This window comes from Acanthaster planci, linkage group LG03 (genome assembly GCF_054643075.1).
Source record: "Acanthaster planci isolate LZ-2023a linkage group LG03, COTS_SCS, whole genome shotgun sequence".
In the NCBI taxonomy this organism is placed as follows: domain Eukaryota; kingdom Metazoa; phylum Echinodermata; class Asteroidea; order Valvatida; family Acanthasteridae; genus Acanthaster; species Acanthaster planci.
Window position 1 is genome coordinate 16,321,478 of NC_141779.1, and position 14,191 is coordinate 16,335,668.

Genomic DNA, 14,191 nt, shown 5'->3' on the forward strand with positions numbered 1-14,191 from the left:
TATTTTAAGCTTATTATGTGATAGATAATTATATTTGTTTTTAGGTTTCAAAAAAGTAATCATTTTTTAAAAATCATAAAACAGCCGTCACTACCAAAATTAATTATTTTTGACCAATAACTGTCGAGAAAAAGCGCAATTATGTTACAAGATTTGCAATTGGCTGAAACTTTTGGGACAACAAGCATATCGTCTGCGCAGCATGCATTTTATTAAACAGACGTCATAACAAAATCGTAGGGTTCAATTGACTTTGTAGGCCAATCCCTCGAGAAATATGACAAATAAAAGCCATGAAAGCATAACCAGAAAATAATCTTCACAACACAACAACTGTAAAGGTAAGTCTTCATCAGCCTCCAAATCTGGAAAATTCCTCTTATTGGTAACGTTAACACTAGTTAAACAAAACCAGGCTAACGGTAGGCTTTTGACTTTGAGCCATCACTTGACATGGTGATTGGTGTCATATCTGACCTCATTACTAGTCTTAGTGCTTGTCTTTGTTGGCCTTCTCAATGCGGCTTGTGCGTTGTTTGAACTTGTCAACATTTGTCAGTCATTTTCAACAATTTTAAAATCCAGTTTGGCCTTGGTCTTGAACAGTTGCAAAACACAGTGGAGAAGTAAACATATCATGGTAAAGATATGATATGTACATGTATGAGGCCCAACAAATTAACTGAAATAAGTGTTCGGCAGAGAAGAGACCTGTCATGCTTGTTGAAAAAATGAAGCCTAGGCCTAGAGCCTAACATTATTTAGTTTATTTTCATTGCTGAAATTCTGCTGTTTAATGTAGACCGTTAACAAAACCTCTGACAATGCAATCTGTCACTTTGTTGTTACTGTTAGGGCCTCGTTTAATTTGGTTGTTTACAAGTTCAGTTAACAGCAGTGGGCTCTGTCACTGGCAGGTTTAGTCACTAGCATGACTAGACTGCCTTCAAACTAACTAAGACACACAGTTCAAGAAAGCTCTTTTGTGTTCTTTTTGACAGTATTTCAATATCTGGGCAGAATGTTGTCATCCCAAAGGCAAGATGAGGTGGAGAGTCAGCCATTCTTCAAACCCACAACCCAGAACCAAAATGCATCAAACAGTTTTTTTATATTTGGTGATAAAGAAACATCAAGAAGTACTGCTACCTCAATATTTCAGGTGATCATTCAGTGTTAGTATTGTTGGGCAAAATTAAAACTTACTTGTGCCTTTGTTCTAGTTTCAATTTTTACAGAGTTCAACAGGTACGGTAACTTGTGATCAAATATGTCACCTCAGGAGTGCCTTTTTTAATTGACAAAATGGCTTGCATTTTCACATGGTTTCCAGATGAGGAACAAGTTAAGCAAGGTTGTCTTAGCCCTGAGCACATAATGCTGTATATTTTGATGTCATTTGAATTACAATAGCCATTAAAAAATCTGGAAGGCCCAGGCCTTATTTCTTGGCACTGCTAACATACGACTTTATGCTTACACAGGCTCAATGTATTTCAAGGAGACCATATAGTCACTAAGCATGGCAAAAGGCACAATTTCCTTCAAGGAAAAATTTGCTCAACTTTGTGACGTAATAATGGAAATCTCCATGTGTGGGAATACAACTTTTGTGCTAAGCATAGCAACCATGAAAAGTTTAACATGAAATATACTGAACACTAAATAACTTTTCCATGGTTAGCACAAAATTTGCACAGTGGTAAGCAGCACCATGAACTTTGACCCGGGATGCTACGAGATTAAAAGTTACTCCAATCAAATGAAATCTATGAAACTCTGCTAATTCACAAATATGTCATCATTCTCCTGCCACCTTACAGGACTCCAGCCCTCAACCACAACAAATAAGTACAGCTAGGCCATCTTTATTGATTACACCAAGTTTATGCCCTTCAGCCGCAACTGTATCAAATATGCAGGAGCGCCAGTACCAGCAGCAACAAATGCAGAAGCAGCAGGAGCCATCAGGCTTGTTGGATAGCTCTGACCGCCTCAGCAAGCTGCATACACGCCTTCACAAAGAGGCTGACAAGATCAGGAGTTGGAAAGTCCAAACTGAGATGGATCTAAAACAAAGGGAGAGAAAGCTTCAGGATGCACAGATTACAATAGAGTCACAGAAAAAGTCAATCCTTGAATTACAGGTACATGGTGCATGTATAACCCCTAAACAAACAAATAGCTGTCAAAATTTAAGTTTTGTTAAATAGTTTGTTTAAGTCTAATAATGGGACAAAGTTTTGACTGTGGGCAAAAAATGGGATATTGGAACCAGCATTTCTGACCTAATTGAAGCCATTTCTTTTTCTTTCGGAAGCTCCAAAATGAAAATCTCAGCAGAAAATTGAAAGAAGAAATGGACAACCGAACAGATATTTCTGAAAGGTAAGTCGTTATTTATAGTACAGAATTTTACTGAAAAAGAAAAGCCAGAGTGGAATATCATGAAAAATCATTTTTGAAACATGTTTGTAAAATAGGACTATTTTGTACTCAGCTTGAAAAATTAGCCTACAAAAAGTACATTATATTTGTTGAGATTTAATATACTGTATAATTGCTTTGCCTCATTTCATAGGATTGAGTCAACTAGAGATATGTGCAACTTGCTAAAAGACTATACTACCAAACTGCAAGACAGAATGGCAATGTGTGAAAGTGACCGAGATGAGCTCAAAACAATGGAAAAACAGAATATAGAGGATTTGGAGGTGTGTTGCAGTGAGGTTGAAATGTTATCACATAAACCACAAAAAGGCCACATCTTCATATTCTACTTTTGCTTTTGTGCTTGGTTTAGTTGTACTAAAATAAGTTGAAAATAATGTCAGCAGGGTTTTTTTATAGTCGTGCAATGAGATTTTGCACGTCTCCCCATTCCATTAAAATTCCCCTTTTCCAACCCCATCTGATTCAGTTTCCTTCTGCATCCCCCATTAACCGCTTCAGACTCATAGTGGGCAATATTAGCTTACATTTGTTCCTCTTAGATAGATCTGTACTGTCATTGCGTTTAAAAACATAACCTTGACCATTATGAGTGGGAAGTGTGGTCAAATTGATCACTTCCTTTAGTAGCTACCCTCAGCTGCTTTAATGCAGAGTGCAGCTGTACTTTTCCTTTTTGTCAGTTTGGTTTTATTTAATGCAGTATGCAAGCCTTTACATTATTTTTGACAAAATGCAGAGCATATGCTAGTTTTAGCAATAAATTAATTTACATTTATTCATTGCAGTTCAAAATTCAGAACTTTTTTCTTTCTGTGTATTAGCTGATAAACATTATTCCAACCTTGAAAAGAGTTAGTCTTCATTAATGGCTAGGTAGTTTCGTGACTTGGTCAGTTTGGTTTCGGAAATGCACTGAGACAGAAAGTTTTCCTGTTAGCAAACTGCAAAAACATATGTTCAGTGCGAGTGAAATTAAGGGTACCCTTTGGAGTGCATAAATTGTACTTTTAAAGCTGTACATATGATGATTAGTATTTTGTTTTCTATTTCAATATATTTCAGTACAACTATTTGATAAGATATCAGAGCAATCAGTTTTATCTTTTGGCCATGGCCAACTGCCAAACAGACATGCTATGTTTTCTAGATCAAGTTGTGGTTTACATCCCAGGGGATAACAATTGTGTGCTTTATTCAAATCATATCAAATATCACAGGCAGTGTGAGGCATGGATGTAATTATAACTCGTGGTTTATTTTCCCACAGGAATTAGGAGTTATGTTCAAGGATCTAAGTCTGCTTCATACGAACAAGGTGAATGACCTGATGTTGGCATGTAAGTATGATATCACGCGGCATTGGAATAAGGACAACAAAAACCACACAAACAACAACAAATAAACAAACAACAAACTACCTACAGGGAATTAGACCGAGAAGCAAAACCAATCAATGAAGAATCAGCTTCCAAAGTTTAAATGTAATTATGACATTCAGACTTTCCAAAATTAAGACCAGACCCAGCATACTTTGGGAAAAGCATGAAAACATAGTTAAAGCATACAAAAGGACCTAATATAATTGTGTCACCAATTTAACAGCTGTGTTTGTGGTGTCACTCTTTGATGCAGTGAACAATGAAAAAGACTCCAGTCTGAAGAACAGTGAGCAACTAATAAGCCAAACGAGGGAAATTCAGCTGAAGGTCAGGACAAATCAATGCAAATCTCCAGTTCAAGTGTACTTTTTGGGCTGCTTAATAAATGATGACAAGCAAGCAAATGTATTTGTAATTCAACATAAGGAAAAGGACAGCATCATGTGTTTTTCATCCATCATTTGTTGTTCATCTTATGTAATTGTTGTTAATCTAATGATTAATGGATTGGACATGAATGGATCAGTGTCCATTCTCCTGATCTAGTCTTGAATGATTGTTTAAGACAGGCCAAGTAGTATTTATTCCCTTCTTTATTTGTGATAATTTGCTCATAGTGCATTTCTTCGTCTTTCCGAACTGCATTTACAAATATTAGCTTAAAGATCTTGAAAGACAACTGGATGAGAAAGAAGTCAGCATACAGCAAATGCTTGTCAAGAAACAGGAAATAGAACAACATTTGGCTGAACTCGAAAAGGAAAACTGTAAGCTTGAGTTTCCATTACAAAACAAAGGAAATATTTGAAAATCATTCCAGGAAACGTTTCATTCAAATTTTGTTTGTACCTGTTTTGTTCTCTTTTGAGGGAGAAATGACAGACCTGGAAAGTTGACCATTTCTATGTTACTGGGTGTTTTTAATTCAGGGTGGTTTTTATGATTTTTTTGGCTTTGAACTTTGAGCTGCTGTGCAAATGCAGTAGGTGTCCTGTATGTGATACGCCATTTACCCCTCTCCCAAGGTTCCTACAGAAACCCAATTTTCAAATTTCAATTTTAAATTCTTCCCATTAGATCTACATCCAAAATATTAGTCATAAATTGTACGGAATAAATTAAGAACATGAATTGAGTACCAAATATAATTCTTGCCTTCGATATTAGCATCCCTTCAGAAGACTTTGGCAGAGGCAGTTGATAAAGTCCAAACTCAAGCTGAAGTTTTGGAGCAGTCAGACAAACAGATAACAGATCTGAATCATAGGCAAGAAGAATTGATCAGTGAAAAGGTCAGTGTAGATCACAAACCCTTCTGCTGTTCAGAAACATGACTATATTAAAAAACAATTGGCACACATTTAATAATTTGACCACTATTTGGCAGAACCCTATTTTAAACTATTTTTGACATATTGACGTTAAATGTCATATGTCAGTGTATATGCTGGGTAATATAAATACTTATCAAATGACCAGTGTTGACTTGCCATATTATAAAGAGTGTTTCTAATCTGTCAGCCACAATTCATTGTCCGTTGAAGTGCTGCTGTTCATTAACCTCGCTCCAGGTCCAGCTCCAGGAGGACCTCCAAAGCCACAGCAATCATATTGAGGAACTCGAGCAGAATGTCCAGAGCTTGACAGAATGCATTGAGAAACTTACCAGTGAAAAGGACACGTTGTTCTTAGAGACACAAACACTCAGGGAAAATCTGGCGATCAAATTGGTAATCCAGTAGCTATTAATGCATTTTTCAGGTGAAACTCTGAACTGATGTTGCCTTCTTTAAGCTTAGTTTGCTTACTGGACTATGAGCATGTACCAATAACGTTTTATCATATACGTGATATTTTTTGCCCGGTCACCATAAAAACTATTGGTCATGTTACATTTTGAACATAGAAACCATTTAAAACATAGTATACATGACGCTGAGCTACCACATTGATTTGATGTTTTACTAGGAAACATGAAATGGAGTGAAACTCCTGTGTTTCCCTCTTTCTTTTTTCAAATAACTTTTGTTGTGAATTATATTCACAGGCCCAAGAGCATGCACAATGCTGGGGTTTATTAACATTCAGGGTTATTTTTAATCAAAATTTGAATTAGGGAGAAATTGATGGCTTGAAAGATGAACTCAAAGTTGTACTAGAAAGAGAGCAAGCATCCTATGAAAAGGTGGACTCCATCAAGCAACAGAATCAGGCTGAACGGTAACCTCAGTATTTTTAAAGTCCACATATATATGTAGTCATTTGTGGGAAAGGACTTCCGGTTCTTAACTTCTTCTTGTAGTTAAATTGCAGACAGGTGTGCATGCAGGTTGGTTTATTTAGAAATGCCCTCTGTAATCAATTATGTTTGAACCCAAGAATGAAATCTCTTGTCTTCATTTTTCATTTCAAAGAGAAGAAAATGTGAAACTTTCTGAGTCCCTCAAGACCGCAGAAGCTGAGAGCAAATCTTTGGAGGGTAAGCTGTTGATCAAGGAGGAGCAGATGCAGGAGCTTAGGAAAAATCTTGAGGTAGGGAGCAGTTCTTCCACTACAGCTGCAATTTAGAGATCCTTGTTACCGGTACTATGAATATGTCACATGTCATTACATGAAATAAGTTTCTATTTCTTTCTTGTTGCCAGACTCTGCAAGAAACAGCTAAAGAGGGAAAGACAATGCTGGAGGCTTCTGGTCAGAAAACCAAAGATCTTGAAGAAGAGATTAACATTCTTAGAGAAACACACACAGAGCGAGAACTGAACACAGCCCAAGAACTACATGAAGTAAAAATCAAAGTATGTTGAAAAAAGATAGATGCTGAATAATCTAAATAAATTAAGCAGGATCTCTCCAAGCTTATTATGTATAACTCTCATTTAATTACTTCAATATATTTGTTTGAAGAACCTTTGATTTGGGAAATATATTTAAAACAAGTCATGCAAGTACTTTTAAGGAGTCTTGTTGTAAGGGCCAGTGGCACTTTCTTTACCTGTTATGCTAAATCATGGATGTAATCTCACCTTTGCTGACAGGTGGATTTGGTTTTTATCCTAACATCTCACCATTTATTTTTAAAGCTTGAAAGTTCAATGCCGTAGGTGTGGGTGTGTATAACACAAAGCATATGCCTAAATTTCTAAAACAATGTCAATTTTCATATTTTGTTCAGAATGAGAATTTGAACAGGGAATTAGAAGCCATCAGCAACCAATCAATTTCCCTCGAGAGCAAGAACAAGTCTCTTCATGGCCAAGTGACTTCCAAAACAAAACAAGTGAAAGACCTTCAGCAAGAGTTGAAGACACTGAAGGGAAAGTTGACAGCACAGACCAAGCTTGCCACTGCTGCAGAAGAAAAGGTTTCTTAATTTGTGATTAGTTTTATCATTACTAAATTCTTGAATGTTAATTATTTTAAATCAATTTTAGACACACAATCTGTGGACCATGCCGATAATTTTGAAATCACTAAGAAATGCACTTACACTGTGTGACACACTCATTTTCTCTTCAGTTCAGCTCAGTGTCCAAAGAACTTGAAGACACCAAAAGTGCACTTGAAGAGATGAAAGCCAAGGTTTGCAATTGTCCTCTTATTAATCATGATTTTATTTTGCTGCAAGCAATTGGACTGTCCAGTTATTTAAAATTTTATGAAACTGAAAAAGAACTGTACCAGAAACAGCTTCAGATGCAACAAATTTGGATTTTTTAGAGAAGATCCCGTCCCCCCACACCCAAACCCTGGATACAGCACTGTTCAGATGGACTTAACTGTTTTGTATTGTAAATAATTCTAGTTACATTCAGCGACAGAAGACATGGAGCATGAGAAGGATGTACTTAAAGATCTTAGAACTAAGGTAAAAAAAACACACAAAGTAGCCTCCTTTCACAGCAGAACATCTAAACTTAAGTTAGATATTTGTCACTTTAAGTATACCACGAATGCTTTCATTCAAGCTTGGAGCTTATATAAGCTTAGTACTGTTTTGATTGATTCTGCGAATTCTATAAATGGTAAATTATTTTTTTTGTTTAATTAGGATTTCCAAATCCTTGTTAGCAATATCTACTGTATCAACTGACAACTTCTGAGGTATTTCATTTTTGTTTTCCAAAATCGTTCATTACAAATAAGTTTCATAATGCATTCATTAGCTTCTCAAGAAAGAGCAAGAAGTGGAAGAGAAAATTGACATCGTAGAGAATCTTGAGGACCAAGCTGTCAGTTTGCGCCAGAAGACAGAAGCAGCTGTTAAGGAACACACAGATGCTAAGCAGGCCTGTGAACTTCAGATGGCCGAAGTCAGTGCAACACTGGACAAGTATAAGGTAGGCCTATTGATAAACAGTAAGTCTGTGAAAATAGTTTAACAGAAGCAAAATTTGACATGACAGCTTTTTTGTGGACCCCCCCTCATAAACTGATTTAGAAACAGCTGGAAGGAAGGGGGTGCCCACTCCTTCCTTTGGGCCTGTCACAGAACTCTTAAGTCTCCTGTGATTGATGGCACATGGTGCACTAGTAACACTGAAAACACTGTTATTAGAAATTATGAATCGTCACAATCACAAATCATTTCACATTTCAAATATCTAGTCTTACTACTACATTCTGATAATACTGTGGCACAACTTTCTTCTGAATTATAATTAGCCATACTCTAATTTTTAGCTAAATTTGAAAACCCCAGCTCTGGTATCTCTGCCGTCTCTCCTTCTTACATGCTTCCTTTTTCAATTGTTATGGAGCACTCAACCGAATGCTATTAGTTTCAGGCAATTTTCTTTTTTTATTTGATTCATAGGCAGAGAATGAGAGGATGGTTGCCCAAAAGGAGAAGGAGATTGATCAGTTGAAGAAGGAAATGGAACAACAAAAATACAAGAAGAAGTTGGAGGTAAGCATTCTTGTTTCTTTAAACTGAATTACTTCTGTGCTTTGCAGCCTCATCCCTGGCCAGGCGATTTACCACTTGTAATTTTACAATAGTCTGTGACAATTTTCATGGGTGTTATCAGTGACCCTAAAAATCAGTGCTTTAAATTTGCCATAAAGAAGTTGGTTATTTTGATTGGTTGTTATGGCTAATGAGAAACAATAAGCACACATTCCAACAGCTTCATTCATCAATTCCATCAACTGAGATTCTGGGAATTTCTAATGAGTGTGCTTTATTAAGGACCAAAGTTTTGCTTATTACGGATAATGAGCCATAAATCAACCAGCAAATGGACTTGACCCACGACAAAAACCCAAGCCTCAATATATATCACTCAAATATGCAATTGACATGTTTCCCTTGCATTCACTGTGGCAGCGTCAAAAGCCCGTAACAATGCTATTTCCTGCTGTTCTCTGATGAAAGGAAGATCAAATCAGTCAGATGAAGAAAGATTTACAAGGACTGAAACACCAGTTGGCTGAGGTTCAGGCTGAAAGAGATGAAGCAAAGAAGCAAGTCAGCAATCAGGAGGAAAACATACACAGCTTGAAGGAGAAACTCAAAGGAAAGGTGTGTGTTGATCACTTTGATTACCCTGCCCAGCCTCTCATGCATCTAATTGGACTTTGGTCCTCCTTTTATATGCAATGTTTTTGCACTCAAATCAAATTCAGCAAGTTCTAATTTGTCAAAAATGTAATTTAATCAAACCTTTTTCATTCACAAACAATAAAATGGAGGTAAGTAATCAACATTAAACTAAGTTTTATTTTTTTGATGGAAAGAGGAAAGTGTTGTTTAAAAAAGCAAAAATTTAAACTGTACCTTCCATTCTGTGGTGCCTTTTTTCTGAGAAATTAATTCAAATGTACTTTGCATTCTTGCACATATGGACAGATAACTTTTAATGAAAAAATAGAATGATGTATTCTGACTCACCATCCTATTTGAAAAATTCTGTTACCGTGTTGCTTCATTGCAGTAAACTTGGCCACATTTCCCATGTGTTGACCTGTAAGAAAGACAATATAAACTACCATAAAATGTGGTTTAACATTCCATGTTTAAACCCATAATCATTTTAATGTATCTTTTTGCATTGAGGGATGAGGAATCAAAGGCCTGAATGTTTAAAACTCTAAGAGGTTGAAATGATCATTAATCTTAAAAAAAAAAACACAGGGAGAGAGACGGAACCATTATATAAGGATTTGAAACTTTTTGTTGGTTCTTTTCATGCTGGATCACTTGCTTATATATAAAACGTTGTGAATATATCCCTCACAATAATCCTCCTACTTTGTTTCAGGAGGACGAGCTGAACCAGCTTCTGACTACTGCTGAGTCCTTGGGAGAGCCTATGGCTGGCATCAGTCCCATTGCTCCAAAACAGATCACCTCACTTCCAAAGCATTCCACTCCCAAACCTACACCCAAGCAGGTTGCACCACAAACTCCTACGTCTCTAATGGCAGGTAAGCTCATTTCAGTTAATGAAACTTTTAAAAAGTGACAGTGGTGAAACTGACATCATAAAATATTGACATCTAGGCCTGACATATGGGTATTGTGTGAAACTTACTCTTTATGGCCAAAAAAATTATCATCACAATTGCTCCTTGGTGAATAACTGCAGGCGTTCCTTGCGCATGTGAGAATGAAGAGCTATTCTACATTAATCGTACCTCTATATTTATTAAAGAAATTGTGTGAACCTGTTGTATTTTACATACATTGTAAAATTTCTTGATTTTGAATTAAACAGTAATAACTCTGTTGTAAAGGTGTAAAGTTATCTGAATAGGCTTAAATAAAGAACAGAAGTCCTAAATCTGTAAATTGATTTCTTCTCCCAGATTTCTTGAGTTTAAGTTCATGAAGAAACTACACTAAAATGGTAATTTCTAAATGAATTTCCAGTTGGTGGTGTTAAATGATGATGAGTAGAAGTACATCATGCCAAATAAAAGTCAAACAAATTCCTTGGTTTGGCAGAGAAACCTTTACCCCTCACCCCATGTAAAAGCAAGAATCCCAGGCACAGTATCTTGAAGCATGCAGTCAGTGCGACCAGGAAGAGGCACGTTGCATTTGCCTCTGATGACGAGGACAGCTTTGATGGGTCTGTCTCTGATTCCTCCAGCTCCCAGCTTATGGAGATTGAGGTAATTGAAAATGGGCATTTTGTGTGGGCTCTTGTTGGATTAATTCTGAAGAAATATTTTGAAAGAGAGAGGCTTTTTTAAAGAGACTGAAAAGAAATTGGTAGTAGAATTACATTGGAATCCTAATTTGTCTCAGTGATGCAAGCTGAGGGCAGCAAACATCCAATATGGCGAGAAACATTATTATTGACATTCGTGGATTGCTATGAGTGGCATTATTTCTGTAATGGAGTGATGCTAAGTTTTGCAGTGATCCCAATTATAAAGGGTGCTTAGAAAACTGACCACTGAAAGTGTAGCATGCTTTAATAACAGCTACCACAAATTCTTGCTTTCTTTTACTTAACTGATGAAAACTCCTTTCAATTGGCAGCGCTTCATGTGAAAATGTATACCCTTTTTTGCCATGATTTTCAACTTATCCCACCGTGACAAACAAGTTGACATTTTCCTGTATCTTTTGTCAGCAAAGTGAGGTAGACCGACGCTTGAACACCACTCCTTGTGCAAGACCCAGCCAGAAAGTCCAGCCTCTTCATGTTACACCCTCCAAAAGAAACCCATCCAGTGGCCAGTCGACACCAAATATGTCAGCTAAGATGACCCCACTCAAGCCTGGCTCAGGAGGAAGACAAACTCCATCCAAAAGCAGGCCTTACCTCAAACCGAAGAAGGTTATTTAAAGATAAAGATGAAATCAGTGTTAATAGCCACTGTTAACAGCTTTACCTCTGAACTCATGTACCAAACTTGTAGAAACAGGCTCAATAATTTTCACAAATCTGCGACTACTGATCGGAGAAATAATGCAAGTTGAGAACTTCCTGGCCATGATCAGTGCAAGAAGTTATAATCCCAAATCATTCATTTATGTCAATATCTTGAAAATAAATTTCTTTCTCTTCAGATGAAACCTCAAGAGGAAGTCCCATCTGAGATGACACAGGCAGAGCTTATTCGCTTCAAAGAGTTGTACCCTGACGAAACTGCCATGCATCCTACAAACAAAGTTAAGGTAAGGACAAGGTAAAGCAGGGTGCATGCTGTACAACACCTAAATAAATCCCCATTGTCTGAAATGTGGACCTTTGATCATGTGCCATTGAATTATTCCTTTGATCATATGCTGACCAAGTAATAGCCACCATGTGGTCGAACCTTGTACTACCGTGTGTGCTGCTGGTAAGCATGGTTATGGTGCTTCACACCAAGAGACAACTTGGCAGGCTATGCCAAACAACATTTTTTTCTGATGATGACATTCTTTCTTAACTCGTGAGTGATGCTTCTAATAAAGAAAGCAAAAATTAAATTGGTGGTCAAATTATAAGAGAAATAAATAAGACACGCTGGAATGTCTACTGAAACTTTTGTGTTGTAATTTAACACCAATCTCAGAAAGTAAAATGGCAACTTTTTACAGGATTTATTAAGATGTTGTATGAGCCAAACAATGGATATTTCACATGTAAGCAGTTAATGGAAACAGATTTTACTTTCAGTGACATACTTGATCTCCCATTCCACTTGGTTTCATCTTACTGTGACACTTGCAACCTCATTCTTTATTATCTAAAATTACTCAACATACATATCGGCATGGAGACAGTCGAGTCTCCATACAAAACTATACCTTTCCTTCAATTTAACTTTGTGAGTGCCATGGCGCCACATTGTACAAATCCCATACTGTCAATAAGCATACATGTATACAAGGGTGAACCGGGGATAGGGGACAATAGAGGCCATGGCCCACAGCTAAACAATTTTTTTAATTTTTCAAAAAGTGTGTGAAAAGGCCCAAGACCTAGCCTCATCAGGCCATAAAAGGTTACATGAAAAAATATGTTTAGCCCCCCAACAAGTTTGCCCCCCTTGTACGAATACAATCAAAGTTCTAGGTACATGTAATGAGAAAATTATTGATTGAACAGGCAAAGAAGACTCTTCTGACAACAGGTAACACCCGCAAGACTTCCAATCGCATTTTCAAGGTGAAAGGACTTCAAGACTCATTTAAAGGTCACAAGACCAAGTCGAAAGCTGGCAAACCAAAGGAAAATGACTTGTCTTGGCTTGACATGGATGCAGTGTATGGCTTCTTTGAATAAATTCATTATTGTTGTCCACATTTTGGGACAGTGTTACAGTGTAGAAATTCAAATTAATATAAAAAACAAATGCCAAAATGGAAGGCTCATCTCTAAGTTTATTTATTACACCAAACTAAATTTTGTACGTTATTTTTAAGAGTTGTATTTATTTAAGTGATATTTTAATGCATAAAAAGCCAGAAGTTGTAGTTTACATGAATTTATGGATTTATAACGTCTGTGAATTAGAGACTGAAGTATGTTTCTTCGATGGTTACGTGAAGTTTATGTTGTATTTTCTGATTTTTCATGGGCTGTATCCACAGTGGCCTTCTCATACTGAAAACGAGATTTTCACAACCAAGTAAGGCTACTTTACCATATTCTGTTTGGGTGCTTTACACTATTTTAAACTCGATTCAAACATACACACGATCACTTTATAATAAGGCTCTGCGCATTAGTTGCATGTAAATTGAAGTTTGTCTCTAGCATACCAAACTGCATGCCACATCACGTGTCTTCCTCAATTGTTTCATATATAGGCGGCCACAGACAGCTCTTGCAAGGGCCCCCAAAACAGATTTTAAATATAATTCTTCACCAGCGAAAATTGCTGTGGCCCATTACAATTTTTAACTGTAAGACTGGTTGGTTTGTGCTTATGCAGGTACACGTACTGTTTCTGAAAGGTGATTTTATCAGTTAAAAACTGTTGCCCCATGATTTCATTATCGTTACATGTATTTGTATTATTCATAACGGAGGGCAGTTTTCCTTTTTTTAGTGCTTTGTTAAATTTTTTCTCTTTATTCTGTCCTTAGGTCGAATAAATAATAATCTCCATACAAATGGGTAGCAGAGCAAACCATCAAGGTTTGTAAGGTTCATGTACATGGACATTTACTGCAATGGATTCATATCAATGTTTAGCAGAAACTTGTTTAAAATTATACTGGCTATTTGATTTCTGTTCTTAAAAGTGAATAGGGTTTTATGTAAATATGTGCCATCCAAAGAGAATTTTTTCACTTGAAAGTTAGCATTTACATTTTTCTTTTTGTAACCGGACATGTTCCCTGTGTTTGATTCCAAGGTTAAAATAATACACTATCATTAAAATGTATGCACTTTGAAGTGTTTGGC

At 36.6% G+C, this 14,191-nt stretch overlaps 1 protein-coding gene across 1 annotated transcript; it reads left to right on the top strand.

Moving 5' to 3' along the window:
• The first annotated feature begins 197 nt into the window (after positions 1-197).
• On the top strand, positions 198-14,182 carry sycp1 (synaptonemal complex protein 1). Its single transcript, XM_022256477.2, has 24 exons — positions 198-341; positions 1,002-1,162; positions 1,824-2,147; positions 2,321-2,388; positions 2,582-2,714; positions 3,722-3,791; positions 4,087-4,160; positions 4,492-4,600; positions 5,001-5,125; positions 5,405-5,563; positions 5,950-6,053; positions 6,248-6,365; positions 6,479-6,631; positions 7,009-7,197; positions 7,353-7,415; positions 7,639-7,701; positions 8,000-8,173; positions 8,650-8,742; positions 9,211-9,357; positions 10,097-10,262; positions 10,783-10,952; positions 11,420-11,626; positions 11,860-11,967; positions 12,887-14,182. The coding sequence occupies exons 2-24, from the start codon at positions 1,022-1,024 to the stop codon at positions 13,061-13,063; spliced, it is 3,135 nt and encodes a 1,044-aa protein (XP_022112169.2). The 5' UTR covers positions 198-341; positions 1,002-1,021; the 3' UTR covers positions 13,064-14,182.
• The last annotated feature ends 9 nt before the right edge of the window (positions 14,183-14,191 follow it).

Excerpts from the sequence above, each read along its gene's own strand:
- sycp1 (XM_022256477.2), top strand. The coding sequence starts at position 1,022 with ATGTTGTCATCCCAAAGGCAAGATGAGGTGGAGAGTCAGCCATTCTTC. Across the intron at positions 5,564-5,949 it reads AAAATCTGGCGATCAAATTG|GGAGAAATTGATGGCTTGAA; the intron begins GTAATCCAGTAG and ends AATTTGAATTAG. Across the intron at positions 10,953-11,419 it reads CCCAGCTTATGGAGATTGAG|CAAAGTGAGGTAGACCGACG; the intron begins GTAATTGAAAAT and ends ATCTTTTGTCAG.